Source organism: Erpetoichthys calabaricus, chromosome 10, assembly GCF_900747795.2.
Source record: "Erpetoichthys calabaricus chromosome 10, fErpCal1.3, whole genome shotgun sequence".
NCBI classification, from domain to species: Eukaryota; Metazoa; Chordata; class Cladistia; order Polypteriformes; family Polypteridae; genus Erpetoichthys; species Erpetoichthys calabaricus.
The window spans coordinates 2,751,083-2,770,437 of NC_041403.2; the positions used below are offsets into that span (position 1 = coordinate 2,751,083).

Below are 19,355 nucleotides of genomic sequence, written 5' to 3' on the forward strand. Positions count from 1 at the left end.
ACCCCTGGAAGAACAGTTACTGAGGATGATATAGAGGTGTGATGGTTAAGAAAACATTCAATCCAGGATAGGAGGAAGAAAGACGCACACCTAAAAAAGCTGTCAGATTTAATAGAGGATTATCTTTAATGTAGAAATGAGCAGACACCACCAAGTACAAGGCTAGACAACTTCTAGGACCCCACATGTATCTACCATTTGTGGAAGAAACCTGATTGATACAAACAGAGTGTCCACCCCAGTCAGGACCACAATTTCAGCAGGTCAAGATATCAGGCTCTGACAATATGAAAGACACATGTCCTGGTAATTGTATTGCAAGCTCTTGCTGTTAAACGTGTACCAGGTGCTCTGCCAAGAGCTGAAACACAGAAGACCGCGGGGAAAATGTTTACAACAAGTCAGAAGATGAACCAAAAGTCAATAAGCAAATGTTGTCAAAACCAGTAAAACAAACCTAAGAAATGACTCAACTAAAAGCATGGCTAGAAATCAAAGACAAAAAACAGTTGTAAGTTCAACTGATTTGAAACCTGAAACATGTTAAATAGCACAATTGGTCATAAAAGTCTGTCAGCAAAAGTGTCATACCATAACAGAAATAACTGAATGCTAAAAATCTTTATGTTCAGAAACATAGGGAAATGTTTTAGAAATATATGAGAAAAAAATTACTGCAGACAGGAAAATTATAGGCTACTATACTTTAAGTGGATGACCAGGGGCCTCATGTATAACGCCGTGCGTAGAACTCACACTATAACATGGCGTAAGCACAAAAGCGGGATTGTGCGTACGCACAGAAAAATCCAGATGCAGGAATCTGTGCGCACGCATACTTTCACGTTCTTCCACTACATAAATCCCGATTTGCGTGAAAAGTAACGCACGTGCACGCGCCTTCTGTCCCGCCCCAACTCCTCCCAGAATTACGCCTCTTTGAATATGCAAATCAATATAAATAGCCTTCTGTGAAAAGACAATGGGAAAAGCACGGGAGAAAATATAAGAATTTCAGCGAATACCAAGTGGAGGCAAAGGAGAAACGTACTATGTGTTGGTTTAAACAGTGGTATAATCAACAAAAGGAAGCTGATCGAGTGACAGAGTGTCGGAGAAACTCGAAGGCTTAACTTCACAAAGTCGCACAGTGTCCGAAATAAAAAAGAAATCACATATCAAAGTCGCCGTGAAAAAGCGAGTCGTAGCCCACCTTCTGAGTGTCATATGAAAGCTTATTAGGGTACAGACAAAAAATAGGCACACAGTGGGGAAAAAAGCACAAAATGTCAACTTTAATCTCGAAATTTCCACTTTAATCACGTAGTTTATTTTGCCATTAAAGTAGAACATCATAAACTTCATCTTAAAATCGTTTAATTTACTAGTTTCTCAAATCCCATTGTAACTAAAGTGGCATGTTAAATGCTTTGTTCTGTGTTTGATCTTCTATGTGCTCTATGTGTGTGAATCACTACCTGCTTTTTAAACGGGCTTTCTCTTTCTCCGACAGGACACATAATCCATTACATTCTTGATATTACAGCTCTCTGAATAATTAAAATACTGAGATGTATACGTGATATCTTTTTCATGATGATAGGAATGAAAGCATGTTATTAAACATGGGAACACGGTGGCGCAGTGCTTGTTCATGTCTCACGCAAGAGGCTTGCTGCGCCATGCGCAACCTTCAATGAAATAATTTATCACAGCAGTACTGTCTCTTTCAAACGTACTAACCTCCAATTCCTGTCCTTACTTTTCTTTCTCCAAAAACTCAATCGCCACACAATAAGCTATGTAATAGACGTGAAGCCATCTGTAAGCTTAGAACTTCGATTCTTCAAAACTTTTAAGGAACATTGAAATATCTTAGTAGTACATGTTTAATTATTATATCCGTCTATCTTTCCAGTGTCGCGTCAGCACCAGCAAGAATACAACGCAAGGCAGGAGCTATCCGTGAACCAGCTAGCGCTGCGGCACCGTGTCCTCACATGTTTAATTATTAACAATACAGATTATTTAAATGAAGTTAAAGTTTTATCTGTATAATATAATCAACATGTTTTGCTGCATTTCGTCTTAGAAATGAATACCGTCATCACATGTAAATACGCGCTTTATAGAGTGGCGCAGGTTGTGCAATATTATAACTGTAGTGCAAGTTTACAGTGGGGTAATTGTACTTATAAGTACTAACAGTTCTACAAGGAGCACTTGATGGACTGATTTAGTGCGTTTAGAGTTCTTGGGATGAAACTGTTTCTAAACCGCGAAGTCCGTACAGGGACTAAAGCATTTGCTGTGGCTCAGGCAGCATCTGCTTCATGCTGTATACCGATAATTCTCTTTCCAATCAGCTGCTGCTGTGATTTCCCACTCAGATACAGTGATATAAATACTCCAAGTGGTGCAGTGAGAGTAATGTGGAAAAAGATGATCTGCTGTGGCAGCCCTTAACGGGATCAGCTGAAAGAAGATGCAGTGAGAGTTACAACGCTAAAGCAGTTCTGGTATTTGGAATACTATGGCTATTCCCTGGACCATTATATTGCTACAGGTTAATTACAATCAGATGCATTACACTAATAAACAATATGCAGTTAATTTCAGTGTATTTATAAAGCCACGCCAGGAATGTGGATTTAAGAAAGAAAGGGTGATCACACAGGAACAGTAGTACTGCTTTGACACTGGGTGCCGCCAGTCTGCAAAACCGGGCGGATAAATTGCATACGCCAAGGAATGAGTTACCGTGGAAATGTGCGTGGCTTTACGCCAAGTTTAGGTTTTATACATCGCGATTTGAGCGTGGAAAGGTTCGTACGCAACATTTCTGTGCGTACGCACCGTTTATACATGAGGCCCCTGGAGAGGAAGCGTAAAATGAGTATTGATCTGAAACCAAAAATCAGTCCTATCATTAATCAATAAACAAATCTAAACTCAAGAATTTTAGAGAGAATATTAAAAGCAAAAGTAGATCACTGGGAAGAATAAACAACAAATTAATACACACATTAAGGTTGTTTGTGCTTTGTATATCTTTGTATATCCATAAAAATATATACATTTACAAACATCATATATATATATATATACAAACACCACATATAATACGAAAATTCTTATAGTGGTGTATTTATGAATTCAATCATACACAGCCATGTGAAAAGCAATTACACTCTATGAAATGTTTTATCTTTTTTAACATATGTAGACACATAAAATATTTAACATTTATTTAAACAGCATCTTTAGATACAGTAAGGATGACATAATTAAAAAAAAAAAAACAACTAAAATATGCCACTTCCATCTGTGGAAAAAATAACTCATCCCTTGGCACTAATGGCTGGTATTGCCCCCTGTGAGGGGTGTCTTGCATGCACAGCCTGTTTTCAATCCCCACCCCCCACAAATTCTCCATGTGATTTAGATCCAGAATTTAACTTGGCCATTCCAGAACCCTCCATTGTTTTCTTTTCAGTTATTCCTCGGTGGATTTACTGGTATGTTTAAGATCGTTGTCATGTTGCAAGGTACACTTTCAGTTGAGCTTCCATTTTCTGACAGGAAATCTCATATTACCCTCAAGCACCCTGTGGTACAATGAAGAATTCCTAGTGGATTCCATGATGGTGAGCTGCCTAAGCCCTGATGTACCAAAGCAGAGCAAAGTCAAAACATCTCTACTACCTGCTTTACAGTTGGCATCACATTCTTCTGGTCAAATGCTCTGTTTGGGTTTTGCAAAGCATATCTTCTGGTACAGTGGCCAAGTATCTTTGTCTTATCTGTCCTGTGAATGTTGTTCCAGAAGTCTTGGTCTTTGCCTAGGTCATGGTCGAATTTTAAGACTGCATGAACATCTAATGTTTGCCAGTTCAAATATGTTGGAAAAGTAAAAATTTGCCATGGGTTGTACTTTCTTTTTCACATGACTGTATTTGATGTAGTAATAATTGGAGCGGTGGACCCTGAGTAAAGTTGCTTCTCTGATAGTCATTAGTACTCATATAGAAGTAATATGATATTTTTAAACTGTTACTAATCCTCCCCTATTTTGTTTCTTTTCTCGGTATCCTCATGTGGCCAAGATGTTTGCCTGCCTATGGTAAAGTTATCTCTGATAGATGAGCACAGGAATCATCAGGCAGAAGGGTCCTTTCATCAGATTGGCTGGCCCAGCAAAGTCTCAGCTGTAGAATGGCCAGTAGGGGTGAAGCAGCTTTTTCCCCAAGGTCTCCAGAACTCTGACTCTGTCCTTCTTGTCGGACTCCTTTTCTACACTGTGGCCGTAGTTCCACAATCAGCTGATGAACAGATGTTGTTGTTTTTTATTTATGTTAATTAGTTTCTACTTTGTTTTTGATATATTTGAACAAATGTGTATCCTGATAGATGATAGCTTTGTATTTAGTGAGTAGTATCATCTATTCTTGCATTTTGCCTTGAGGATTCTCGCAGCAGTTTGTGCCTGCACTTGGTCAGTGCTGTTCAAGAACGATCGATTGAACTGTTGTATTCTATTTCTGAGGTGGTCATGATAGATTGGCCATCGAGTGTAGAGAAGAGGATTACTCATGTTCTGTTTTGTGTGTTGTGTGTTGGAACAAGCCCTCGGGATGATGACAACTGTCTTCACCATACTGTCCTCTCAGATGCACACCTGCCAATATCCAGATTGCAGATCCAAAGAACTGAATACCACTGCTCCTTGCAGGGATTCCAGGATTTCATGAACCAGAGACATGGGGTAAGCATCATGGTGGGGCTTGGTATTTATACCCCTATAGTCTACACAGAACCAGTAATAGCCATCAGATTTTGAGATTAACACCATTTGACGATGCCCAGCCTGAAGAAGATGGTTCCAGGATGCCATCTGCTTTCATTCTCTTAACCCAATCCGGAATTAACTTCTTCTTGTGAGGAGAGACCCTCTAGGCTCTCTGACAAACAGGGACCTTGTCAATGGTGTAGATTTCATGATGCACCACTTCCTTATGACCAAGTTTATCTGCCCAGGGGCTGGATTTCGGCAGGCTGCAAACAAATGCTGGACTCAGATTTTCTTGGCCCCTCTCCTCAAACTTGTACACCCCACTCCCTGGCAAAGTGTACTCTTTCTGTCTTGGATTAATAACCATCCCTTCGGCTATGATGGAATTTAGTCCCTGAAGCAGTGGTATGGTCAGGTGTGCATCCTTCAGGGCATACACATCCAACCTCGATGACAGAAAACCATGCACCTTCTATTGTTGCACCCACCTGCAGTAGCTTGCAGGGATTTTTACTTTGATCCCAAAAACTGGGTCTTATCAAAGTAAAGGTGCTGCCTGTGTCCACAATGGCATTGTGATAATATCCGTGACACTCACTGGGACAACCAAAGGTGGTCACCTCTGCACTGACTGCCTTGTCCCCCAGGGCCTTTATTTTAACCCTTGAGGTTCCTTATCAAGGCCCAGCCCTTTTCTATCAAGGGCCCAATTCTCACAATGCCATTCACAGAGCTGACCATACCATGCAGCGCCCCAGCGAGCCTTGGGTTACATGCCCTGTGAATGCGTCTTGCTATCTCTTCTTCAGCCATATCAGGATTCCAACTTTAAGCAGGGTGCACGGTCCTCGTAAGCAAAGTCATGCTCTCTGCTGGCCATCAACTGTTCCTCCACTTCTCTCTTATAATCTGCTGGCAGGAAAGTTTACAAAAAAGCAGCACAAAATGAAGCCTGGTCCTGAATTTTTTGCTTTTTTGCCTGCCACCAGCTGCATCATCACTATATCCACAGGGCACACAAGACCAAAATGGCATTCCCATACGTATAACAAGACAAAAAATGAACTTTTAGTTGAAGAGATATAAAAATAAACTGACCTTAGAAATCAATTGTACAGGGGAAAATCCCTATAAAGCACCAAAAATAATTTCGCTAAAGGCTCTAGGGAAGGAATAATAAATTAACAAAAATAATGACAGCTAAAGGTGCATTGGAGACCGATTATAATTAATAATAATAATACTTTTTATTTATAAAGTACTTTGCCCATGCTCAAAGCACTTAAATAGAAAATAAACTCAAAACTCCAAGGCACTTGTACACCCTCAACCTCTCCTGCTGGAATCAGGAACCAGGAAAGGTAATTGTGGTCTGGCCAGTGGCCGGTGGGGATCATCTTCTTGTTTACTGGGGGTTTTCCTGTGGATAAAACCCACTAATGTGCAGTAATATGGTACATTTAATGTCTTCATGTGGTAAACATGCAGCATATCACATTTTTAAAAAAACTCACTACACTCCTCCCCAGTGATGTGAATGAGAGCAATAAGTAGTATTGATATGACATGTAGGCAGCAAATTACATACATTACACAGCTGTAGAAAAGAACACAGGTAAAGACAGAAGTGTGAATGAATCTTTGGGGAGTTTGTCACTCAAAATGAATTGCAGTGTCAGTTTTGAGAAACATTATGCAAATCAAAATATGCCTCTTTCTCTCATCACTACTGTCCATATCAGTAGCTCGCCAGTAAAAAAGACAGGACATTCCATCTTAATCACATTTTGGGACATTAGGCCAAGATTAGACCAAATGAAAAAGATGAAATCCAGAGTGAGTACACCATTGTGAAAATCTACCAGTAAAATAGAAAAGTAGGGCAATTTCTGAGGGCAACGCATACTAATAATTTCCATTTTCACATTGCACTTTGGATTGGAAGCATCACTGGGAAGTGCTTTATAAAACAAATGACAAGGCGAAAGTCTATAAAACATGCTTGGTGCTGGCCAATGACAAAAGCCACCGGGTCACACCACTTCTCAGGGTGGGGTATCGCTACATACAGTCGAAAGGAGGCATGTGGAGGGTGACACTAGAAGGCACCACAGAATAGCCCTCTTTATTTAATGTGTTGGGAGGATGCATATTTCTCTTTACTGGCACATTTGACTCATTTATGACTAATGTCCCATCATGCTTTTCCAGGATGTTGTTACTCACCCATTCTGTTCACCTCTGACTTAATAGTCTTAAACTTCTCAAGCAGATTTTGATCCACAAAGCTGATTTTGTCTGCTTCAACCACGAAGACAATGCAGTGCACCTTATCAGCCAGACTGGGGTCCTTTCTGTAACGGTTGTCGTAACTTGTTATTGGTGCCTTGGGATTGAACTGGAGAGAAATGGTCAGTTTAACATGAGACAGTCTCATTGCCCTCACATACTGTATCTACAGTTCTTTCTGGGTGCCTATATGCTTGTTATTTCCAGTTCTTTATACTGTAACACAAATCAGGCACGCCATTGTTGGCTTCTCAGTAGGATTTTCACACTTGAGTGCTTATCCTAGACTGGTCTCGTTAACTTCACAATTGCTTTATGACACATGCAAGTAGACAGTCCTCTTATTTATTGTTGCATCAAAAGCAGTCCATGTACACACAGCTGAATTCAATCATTTTTTTTATTATTCTAGAAAATGCTTCAGATTTGTGATTTATTTTGTGTGCTTGGACTGATGTCAGTGAGATGACAGGTGAGTCTTACCTCATACATATCTGTGACATGGCCTTTAATGACACTTATGATGTCATCCACGTGGATCCCTTCGTCATCATCACTGCTTTCCAGGCCCATGGTGTCACAAAGGGTGTATGGCAGCCTCCTCCCACCTTTCCCATCCTGAACTGCATACATTCTGTACTAAATTTGGGAAGAAGTAATCCAGTGAGTGCCAAGCCACCTGTCTTCAGACACATACACTCCCACCCTTCATTTAAATTATAGACCTAAGGAGCTCTAAGTGGACATAACAATGCAAATCAAGGACCACATGGGAAGTGGGAATATGCAGGAACAGCACTTGTTGGCCTCATTCTGTTCCTGGACACCCCACATGTCCTCTGTGCCAGAGGTGAGCAGTACTCAGGGATGCAAGAAGAAGTGAAATCTTCCACAGTCGAGGCACGACTCACATTTGAACTCTGGTCCTAAATGAGATCAGAGCAGTAGACTAACCAGATCACTCAGTTCTCTTTGCAGCGTGATTTATGCATGTTTGACTTCTGATTTATGTTTTTATTTTCAGTGGGATAAAAAAGCAAGCTGTGGTCCAGTCCCAGACACACTGAGTACATATGACTCCTATTGTCCTCCATTACATAGTACCTCCTCTGGTGTCTTTCAAGTGAAACCCTTTTATGGGAAGGCAAGTTTAGTTTTGGACATCTTTTTCAAATGCACATTAAGTGTAAATGTGTTGTTTCTGGTAGCTCACAAGTCCCATAATAATGAGCTTCCTGCATTCTATGAGGGCTACATTGAGACATGATGTGGGGTCTAGGTCCATAAGTGACCAACAGCATTAAATAAATGAGCTGAAGACATTGAGTGACTACATGGCCAGCATTAGATGGCCAAACAGCCAATGCAACCTTCACAGTGTGACTCTTCCTTCTGCCCCACACTTACTTGTTTGCTTACACTGGTCTCTCCATACCCAGTTGCGGCCTGCAGCATCACATGACCTCTGAAGACGCTGTTCACCGAGTTGAAGAAGCTGCTTTTACCAGCTCCAATCTGCCCGACCAGGAGGATTCTGGGCTCTTCCACTGACTTTGTCAGACTCTCGTATTTTCGGATGTCTTCTAGAAGTTCATCCTTTATGCTGCTTGTGACAAGGTAAGAAAGAACAGAGAGAGCAGTTGGGAATTCAAAGGAAAACTTTAAGTTTTCACATCTCATAGTCACCCAGTCATGATGAATGAAAAACTGCTGTTCCCAAGATGCTGTTCCTTCACTAGCACAGGAGTATGTCGTCTGCTCCTTGACCGTTCTCTGACTGCTATCACACCAGAAGAGACTCTTTTTCTTTTGCTTTTTCCATTATCATCAATATTTTTCCATGGTATTTGTGCACTTCTGATTTGTCTTTTGTTTATTATTCCCACATGTTAGTGTGGTCTATAGTTGCTGATGGTACTATTAATATTATATTTAATACACAGTTACTTTTATTCAGAAATTTAATTCCTAACTCTTTGAAGGAGATCTGTTATGTTCCCAACTGGATTTTATTGGTTGTTTCAAATTTGCACCTCAGTTATCTTCACCTCTAGACAATTGTGTCAGTTTATTTCTTCCAGCCTTTGTTGCATTTGTTTGAAATGTCCACTTCTGAAATTAAATTAAGTTTTACGTTTTGCTTTTTGCATCTGCAAAAACACTTTGAAAGTAATTATATTATAGACTCTTGACCTTAACAGTTCAGTTATTATCACTCTGAATTTTGGCTGGAGTATTAAAAAATATCTATTAAAGCTTTTCCTCATGTTGGAGATTTGACAGACTGAATAAATGGCCAATACTGATTACATCTGTGAACTTCTACTGTACGCTAACTACTGCACTCCACCTAACGGCTCATTTATACTTCACGCACAGAACGCGTATGTGCATGCATTTTGGCTGCCATGTGTTTCCAGCGGTCATATAACGCATCCTCTGAGCAGGTCCTCAGAAATGAATGTGGCACGTGCGTGAGTTGCAGTACCAGCAAAAAGTTGGGGGGTGCAGTGTGATAAAAGTTAGAATGTGACGTCAGAGTCTCTGTTTACTATCTGCTGGTGACAGAAAGTCGCTATGTGGTTCCTATGGGATCGATGTGCGTGCTTCGATGTTTGATGTGGTGAAGCAAAATGCAGACATACAGATGCATTTGTGGTACTTTTGTATTCAAGTGTCGCATATTCCCCATCGTAATGACACGATACATTTTAAAAGTCTCACGTACCATCTTTTGTGCCATTTTTTTTTTGCAACTTCACAACAGCAACATAATGTACAGCCACAGAGAAAAAAAATTAAGGACATGGTGAAAAGGTGCATTTTGTGATTAAAGTGGCTTTAATCTCGAAATGTCCACTTTAACCTAGTAGTTTTCTTTATCATTAAAGCAGACCATCATAAACGTCATCCTAGTTTTTAATTGCTACGAGCTTTTGGGCCTTCCTCCTGACCTGATAGCAGCGGCTAACAGCAATAGATCACCACACAGAACATATTAAATGTCTTATATTCCAACTCTCTGCAAATTTTTAATCTTTAGATTTATACTTGATATCAGTTTCATGATGAAATGCCTTAAAGTGTGTATGTTACATTTTATAGATAAATCGTTAATTTCATCTGAATAATGAATACTGTTAAAAATTACACACATGGGGGTGACACGGTGGCGGAGAGTTAGCGCTGCTGTCTCATATTGTGTCACGTCGCTGGTGTTTTCCTGCTGGGTTTCTACACTGTGCTCCAGTTTCCTTTCAAAGATATGCAGATTTGGTGACACTAAAATGATGCCAGCGTGTGTGAGTGCGTGTGTTCACCTTGCGATGACCTGATGCCCCGTCTAGAGATTGTTTCTGCCTCGTGCCCAATGCTAACTGGAATGGACACATCCCTGGACTGATGGATTTAATCATTAAACATCCTTTTCAGAGATATTGCGGTAAGGTGTCATCGGAATTTAATGGCTGTTCCAGGCAATTCACAACACAGTGAAGCCAAACCTGTTCTCACCGTGATGATATCTCGCACTGCCACCTGCTGGATTCTTCTAGATTTACATAAAGTACGTGCGCAGGTATAAACAGTAAAATGCTTGTGTAGCAGGAGCATCCTCTGAAGCATGCGTTGCATCGCGTGAAGTATAAACACGGCCTAACTCTGTGTGCTGCATTGCAAAGTCTAAATAAACAGTATAAGCCAACTTCTCTTAAAGGTTTGAGTTTCTCAGTTGTCCTGCTGTTAGTCACATCAGCTGACTTGTCTGCTGACTAACTGTGGGCCTGCAGACCCCCGTGACCCTGTGTTAGGATATAGTGGGTTGGATAATGGATGGATGGATGGTTTTACAGAAAATATAAAAGAATGACCATTTAAATGCAAGTACTTGGATCCCACTTTTCACACCAAATACATTGTGAGGCCACTCATACCAGGCTAAAGTCTCCAGTTGGCACAGAGTAAAATTAACACGGTTACATAGAGCCATTCAGACAGCACACCATCATAAGGCAGTTTGAATACAAAATATATATATATATAATTAAAACCTATTAAAGACACATGGTACAAAACTGGGCCTGTGACTTTCTTCCCTACATCATTCAAGTTTGCATTCCTAGACATCAAATACGTTTCCAAAGTCAGCTGACAAACCAAATGTGCTGCTCTTGTGCTTGGAATCAAGTTACACCATCCTGGGAATAAAGGCAGGTAGGCTCCTCATTACATGTCCTCTGCATGTTCATCCACACTCTTAAACATTAAAGGTGACCCATCACCCTCTAAATGCAATAAGATACTCACAATATGTTGAATTGCTGGTTTCTCCAAGGCTTTTCAAGAAAAGAGTCTTGAGGCACTTTACTGTGTTCTGTAAAAGAGTCACATTATACCGTTACTGTTAGCTGTGAGTGCATGACATGGTCAAGTGACCATCACGTCACACAAAGTTCTGGCTGACAGACACATGCGGCAGGTGCCCAGACTGTATGTCATGTTGTCTCCGGTTCAGCTATACATGGACCAGGATGCAGGTGACAATTAGGGTTAAGACATAATGTGAAGAGTAGAATTTCTAGATATTCAGTGGTCTATCATTGTGCTAATAAATCATTTTTTCAGTATTTTTTTAGAATTTTTTTATTTTTAAATTTTGTTTACTTGTTTGCTGTAGTTGCTGTCTAATACTTCTGCATGGGTCTTGTTGAAGTGATCTACTCACCAGAAATAACCGAAATGGTGATCACCATCAATCCCTAGTGAGTAGTGATGAGTGAACTCCACGGTGTTCGCTTCATGGAAGTGTCTGCATATTCGCACAAACATCGCCAAACCCAGTGAAATGTATTGAAGTCAATGGGGAAGGACTAACTGAACTAGATTTGACAGGATTACAATGGTGCAGTCGTCTTTAATGTGTTCTTGATAGGGAAACATCTGCCAAATATACAGGGACTTTCAAAAAGCTTCCGCACTTTTTTTAAACTCTATTTATTAAGAATTTCAAAAACAAATTACATCACTTTTCTACATAGTCACTCTCCTTTGCGATGCAATTTTCCCAGAGTCATACCAACTTTTTAATGCCATCAGCAAAAATTGTTTGTTTTTTTTTCTGATGCACCACTGCTTTCACATCATCATCACATGAATATCTTCTTCCCGTCTGGAGCGCTCTGCATCCATCACACTGGTATGGCCATTTTTGAACATTTCAATCCACTCATAGACGACTCTACAAGAAAGAACTTTATCCCCATACTGAGCACACATGCGGAGATGAATTTGTGCTGCCAGCACACCTTCTGCACACAAAAAGCGTATGACAGAATGTTGTTCCTCTTTGGTGCAATTTATACGTTTTACAGCCATCTTCACCACAGGGTGACAACTCTTATACTAAACTGCAAGAGCAGCTGGCTTGCCAGACAGAACTAGTCACATGACACTCTCAGACACGACCAATTGCTACTCCTCCCGCCTTCAACATTTCAATCGAAAATATAAAAGTGCGGAAACATTTTGAATGACCCTTGTACTGGACCTATTATTGTGGCCAAATAAGTGACCTGAACTGTGCTGCAGCAAGGCCAACCACTGCACCCACTGTGCCTCTGTGAGATCAAAAAAGAAATAACACAGTCAGTGATGGTAATTCACATGTGTCAACAAAACAAAACAGAAATGGTGACATCACAGTCAAAGGTCAGAAAAAGCATGTAGGTCTTTTAAAGGCAGAAAATTCAAAGTGGACTGTCATGGTTGAAGCCACCGGTTCATTCTGCTTTTCGAAGTCGCACTGAAGGCTCTCCAAACTGTCGGTGCTGATGCTTTGAACTTTTTCTTCTATCAAAAAGAAAGAAATGCCATGTAAATAGTAATAAATCTTGTGTTATTATTATTTCCTAGAGGCTCCTGTGTTTGGGGCGGTGGGTGTCAGGCTCCTTCAAGGCTTGTTTTTACTCTCACCGCACCATGCATGTAGCTAATTATTACACATGCATAGGGCACGAGCCTTCTTCTCTTATATTGACGTGGCAGTTGAAGATCGACCTGCACATTTGGCTACAAGCACAGATAATTCGCCCCACAGAGTCTGTAATTCAAATGATCAGCACTACAGTGCATCCGGAAAGTATTCCCAGCACTTCATCACTTTTTCCACATTTTGTTATGTTACAGCCTTATTCCAAAATGGATTAAATTCATTTTTTTCCTCAGAATTCTACACACAACACCCCATAATGACAACGTGAAAAAAGTTTACTTGAGGTTTTTGCAAATTTATTAAAAATAAAAAAATTGAGAAAGCACATGTACATAAGTATTCACAGCCTTTGCCATGAAGCTCGAAATTGAGCTCAGGTGCATCCTGTTTCCCCTGATCATCCTTGAGATGTTTCTGCAGCTTCATTGGAGTCCACCTGTGGTAAATTCAGTTGACTGGACATGATTTGGAAAGGCACACACCTGCTTATATAAGGTCCCACAGTTGACAGTTCATGTCAGAGCACAAACCAAGCATGAAGTCAAAGGAATTGTCTGTAGACCTCCGAGACAGGATTGTCTTGAGGCACAAATCTGGGGAAGGTTACAGAAAAATTTCTGCTGCTTTGAAGGTCCCAATGAGCACAGTGGCCTCCATCATCCGTAAGTGGAAGAAGTTCGAAACCACCGGGACTCTTCCTAGAGCTGGCCGGCCATCTAAACTGAGCGATCGGGGGAGAAGGGCCTTAGTCAGGGAGGTGACCAAGAACCCGATGGTCACTCTGTCAGAGGTCCAGAGGTTCTCTGTGGAGAGAGGAGAACCTTCCACAAGGTCAACCATCTCTGCAGCAATCCACCAATCAGGCCTGAATGGTAGAGTGGCCAGACAGAAGCCACTTCTTAGTAAAAGGCACATGGCAGCCCGCCTGGAGTTTGCCAAAAGGCACCTGAAGGACTCTCAGACCATGAGAAAGAAAATTCTCTGGTCTGAATAGACAAAGATTGAACTCTTTGGTGTGAATGCCAGGCGTCACGCTTGGAGGAAACCAGGCACCGCTCATCACCAGGCCAATACCATCCCTACAGTGAAGCATGGTGGTGGCAGCATCATGCTGTGGGAACTGGGAGACTAGTCAGGATAAAGGGAAAGATGACTGCAGCAATGTACAGAGACATCCTGGATGAAAACCTGCTCCAGAGCGCTCTTGACTTTAGACTGGGGCGACAGTTCATCTTTCAGCAGGACAACGACCCTAAGCACACAGCCAAGATATCAAAGGAGTGGCTTCAGGACAACTCTGTGAATTTCCTTGAGTGGCCCAGCCAGAGCCCAGACTTGAATCTGATTGAACATCTCTGGAGAGATCTTAAAATGGCTGTGCACCAACGCTTCCCATCCAACCTGATGGAGCTTGAGAGGTGCTGCAAAGAGGAATGGGCCAAACTGGCCAAGGATAGGTGTGCCAAGCTTGTGGCATCATATTCAACAAGACTTGAGGCTGGAATTGCTGCCAAAGGGGCATCGACAAAGTATTGAGCAAAGGCTGTGAATACTTATGGACATGGGATTTCTCCGTTTTTTTATTTTTAATAAATTTGCAAAAACCTCAAGTAAACTTTTTTCACGTTGTCATTATGGGGTGTTGTGTGTAGAATTCGGAGGAAAAAAATGAATTTAATCCATTTTGGAATAAGGCTGTAACATAACAAAATGTGGAAAAAGTGATGCGCTGGGAATACTTTCCAGATGCACTGTATATACCTGGGGGGTGGTCCAATCATTATTGTCTATCACACCCCGAGGGGATGTCAAGCTTGCCTCGTTAAGTGTGCTGGTTTAAAAAAAAAAATCTCCTAAACCGGCTGAATTATCAGTAAACAATTCAATGAACAAGCGCAAATGCGAATGGAGCAAATTTGCTGCAAATAACTCTGTGGCAAAATTCACTGATCAACACTACTAGTGAGTACAGAGCTAGCCAAAAAAACATTTATAAAAGGAGGCAAAAGAAGTTGCCGAAAAAGGCAAAAATCCTAAAACAGAGGCAAAAATGTCAAAAATCCTGAAAAAAACAAAGAAATAACCACCAACAATAACAGGAGAGCTCACCAACCACCCACTGCATACAATGTACCATAGAGGGACTACAATTCCCATGAGCCTTTATAGGGCTGGGATCAGTCCCTCAATGGAGATTCTCAGATAGCCCCACAAGATTTAAGGGACATGGCAGAACAAATTTTAAAATATTATATACTAGACAAAATTGAAATAAAATACATAATTAGGCAAATAATAAAAAAATAAAATAACATTAACATAAACAATGATAATCAAAGAATCAAAAATGAACAAAATCGACATAAAAAAGGAATTTAAGAGTTAATCAGAGAAGAAATTCTAGGTTACATATACTGTAATACTTTTTGGCAGTGGCATCAATGTGTCTTTCTCCCAAAAATATTTAAACCAAACTCCAATATTGTTTTTGGCATGAAAATTCTAGTGAGGCCACACAAACCAAAGAGAGAGAGACAAACATGTCTGATATAAGGAGCACAGCTGTCACGAGAAGCTGGCCATGAAAGGAAAACATGAAGAGGTAGTGTGTGTGTCAGAACAAGAGAGGGAGAGAGATGATGGAGTGATTAAAGAGCAGCACTTATGAGAGCAACTCCTCTGCTTAAATCCAGCAGCCTGGATAAATGGACATGCAAATCTTGGAAAGAATTCTGGTTTGGATGAGCTCACAGAGTTGGGGAAAGTGAGTGCAGATGGTGTTGCCTCTGACTCCAAGTGAGCAGAGTGAAGTGGATCTGGTGTTATATATGTGCAGGAAGTGAAGACAACAGAGACAGGATCATTGGAGGTGCATGGAAAGAGCTGTGGACGATCAGATATGTAACAATAGTGTTGGTGGATGGCCAATTAAGAACATGTACTCCAGTACACCTTGTATGAGGGAGTGAAGGAAAGACAATTAATGTCACCAGGTATTAGGCTAACAGGACTGGTGAAGAAAAAATGCCAGCTGAACAATGTCATAATAAACAAAAATACTCAAAATTTATACTTATAGCCATACAGTGAAACCACTACAAGACTGGACTAAAAATATCTCAACATTAACTTGAAATGCTCAACTCTGAAAGCAGAGAAACAATTGAATATTCTTAAATATTCACATTTTGTTCAATGGGCAAAGTGCTAAATCTTATTGTGTGTAAGTAATTATGTCATTCATGATAATGGCAACAACTACACTACAGTGGTGAGATGTGCAAGTTCACAACACCTTTAAACCGTGTCACAAAAAATCAGTCAAGGGTTCACTTTAAAAGCCTGTACCCATCAAGCCCCAAGGAGGAACAGAAAACTTCAGGATGCACAGGAATGGGGAGCACACAACAAAAAGCAAAGGCCTCCCCAAACAACCTGGTAACAAGCACAAGGCACAAAGAAAATTTCACATACTCCAGAAAGAAATAATTATTCAGATAAGATATTGGAAAAATCTGATTATGATTACATAGTATCATGGATGATCCTCTGTTTGTTGTGATGTGTGTATGAATACTAGATTTATCTTCTTTATAGCACTCCACGTGTATGGCTTACCTACACATAGCAAAGAGACTTACTACTTGGTACATGCAGATCCAATGTTGTCTTCAAACCTGAGAATCACTCATTGCCTTGTGCCACTTACCAAAGGAGGTGCCCACTCACTGGGTGGTTTCTATTTAAAAGCATTCCTTCTTAAGCCTGGTTTACAGTTGGCACATCTGCACTGAGCACAAAAGCTGTGTGACAAAAATTAAGTTGGACTTGAAAACATGGTGTTTTTGTTGCATGATGCACATGGAAAGTTTTATAATTATGCAGCAATATGGACACAGTGCTGTATATCCAAAATGCTGAATTCAAGAAGAGGCTGGTTACATGGGTACCAGAATGATGAATCAAGGGCTAAATATGACACAAATGGTCATCAAAATGCAATGAAGACATGCAAAAACACTTGAAATGCATCTGCTCATCATGTTGGTCCCCCAGTCATGAGAATATTACACTTGTCTTTCCTTCTCTGCTTTTGATCAATTGGTCTGACACTCCAGATTACCCTTTTTGTTCTCTTAAAGTGAGTAATAAGAAGCAAAACTCATCTTCCATTATCAGAGACTCACATCATCTGCTGTGACATTGGGCATCAAACTAAAAGAAGTGGGAGTTCAGGGTGTTGTGTGCAGATTAGTGCAGAATTGGCTTGGACAGAGGAAGCAGAGGGTGATGGTGTGAAGAACTTTATCAGAATTGGCTGATATTCAGAGTGGTGTCCAGTAGGGGGCAGTGCTAGAACCCCTACTATTTTAAAATATATAAATGATTTGGATAGTAATATAAATAACAACCTGGTTAAATTTGCAGATGATACCAAGCTACGTGGATTGGCAGGTAATCAAAAATCAATTGAATCATCACAGGGGACTTGGACAGTAGACACATTAAAATCTGTAAATATAAGGTATTACATGTGGAAGGTAAAAATGCTAGATTTGAATACACAATGAGAGGTCTTAAAATCAAAAGTCCACCTTATGAGAAGGATTTAGGAATCGTAGTGGACCCAACCCAACACTATCAACTTCCTGACAGTGTTCAGAAGCCATTAAGAAGGCTAACAGAGTGTCAGGTTATATAGCGCCTTGATGTGTGGAGTACAAGTCACAGGAGGTTCTGCTCAAGCTTTAAAACACACTGGTGAGGCCTCACCTGGGGCCTCATGTATAAACGGTGCGTACGCACAGAAATGTTGCCTACGAACATTTCCACGCTCAAATCGTGATGTATAAAACCTAAACTTGGCGTAAAGCCATGCACATTTCCACGGTACCTCATACCTTGGCGTACGCAATTTCTCCGCTCGGTTTTGCAGACTGACGGCACTCAGCGTCAAAGCAGTGCTACTGTTCCTGTGTGGTCACCCTTTCTTTCTTAGATCCACATTCCTGACGCGGCTTTATAAATACACTGAAACTAACTGCATATTGTTTATTAGTGTAATGCATCTGATTGTAATTAACCTGCAGCAATATAATGGTCCAAGGAATAGCCATAGTATTCCAAATACCAGAACTGCTTTAGCGTTGTTACTCTCAATGCATCTTCTTCTTCTTTCAGCTGCTCCCGTTAAGGGTTGCCACAGCGGATCATGTTTTTCATATTACTCTCACTGCACCACTCGGAGTGTTTATATCACTGTATCTGAGTGGGGAATCACAGCAGCAGCTGATCAGAAAGAGAATTATCGGTATACAGCATGAAGCAGACGCTGCCTGAGCCACGGCAAAACGTTTCAGAGACTTTCCTGTACGGACTTCGCGGTTTAGAAAAAGTTTCATCCCAAGAACTATAAACGCACTAAATCAGCCCATCAAGTGCTCCTTGTAGAACTGTTTGGACTTATAAGTATAATCACCTCACTGTAAACTTGGGATACAGTTATAATATTGCACAACCTGCGCCACTTTATCAAGCGATGAAATGCAGCAAAATATGTTGATTATATTATACAGATAAAAGTTTAACTTCATTTAAATAATCTGTATTGTTAATAATTAAACATGTGAGGACACGGTGCTGCAGCGCTAGCTAGTTCAGGGATTGTTCCTGCATTGCGTTGTATTCTTGCTGGTGCTGACGTGACACTGGAAGGGTAGACGGATAGAATAATTAAACATGTACTACAAAGATATTTCAATGTTCCTTAAAAGTTTTGAAGAATCGGCGTTCTAAGCTTGCAGATCTTACAGGCTTCATGTCTATTACAGAGCTGATTGTGTGGCGATTGGGTATTTGGAGAAAGAAAAGTAAGGACAGGAATTGGAGGTTAGTACGTTTGAAAGAGACAGTACTTCTCTAATAAATTATTTCATTGAAGGTCGCACATGGCGCAGCAAGCCTCTTGCGTGAGACATGAACAAGCACTGTGCCACCGTGTTCCCATGTTTAATAACATGCTTTAACTCCTATCATCATGAAAAAGATATCACGTATACATCTCAGTATTTTAATTATTCAGAGAGCTGTAATATCACGAATGTAATGAATTCTGTCCCAGTTGGAGAAAGAGAAAGCTCGTTTAAGAAGCAGGTAGTGATTCACACACATAGAAGATCAAATAAAGAACAAAGCATTTAATGTGCTACTTTAGTTACAACGGGATTTGAGAAACTAGTAAATTAAACGATTTAAATATGAAGTTTATGAAGTTCTACTTTAATG

The 19,355-nt window shown here is 40.5% G+C and overlaps 2 protein-coding genes across 2 annotated transcripts in view; one reads left to right on the forward strand and one right to left on the reverse strand.

The window, feature by feature from the left end:
• LOC127529379 (uncharacterized) overlaps positions 1-19,355 on the forward strand; it is a 773,396-nt gene that overhangs the window by 237,856 nt on the left and 516,185 nt on the right. The gene's annotated exons all lie outside the window — the stretch shown is intronic.
• The window catches only part of LOC114658698 (uncharacterized), a 115,110-nt gene that overhangs the window by 65,198 nt on the left and 30,557 nt on the right, over positions 1-19,355 (reverse strand). The window contains 4 exon segments of the mRNA XM_028810732.2: positions 7,019-7,190; positions 7,565-7,720; positions 8,489-8,684; positions 11,387-11,453. Of these exon segments, the coding sequence (XP_028666565.2) occupies positions 7,019-7,190; positions 7,565-7,720; positions 8,489-8,684; positions 11,387-11,453 (591 nt within the window).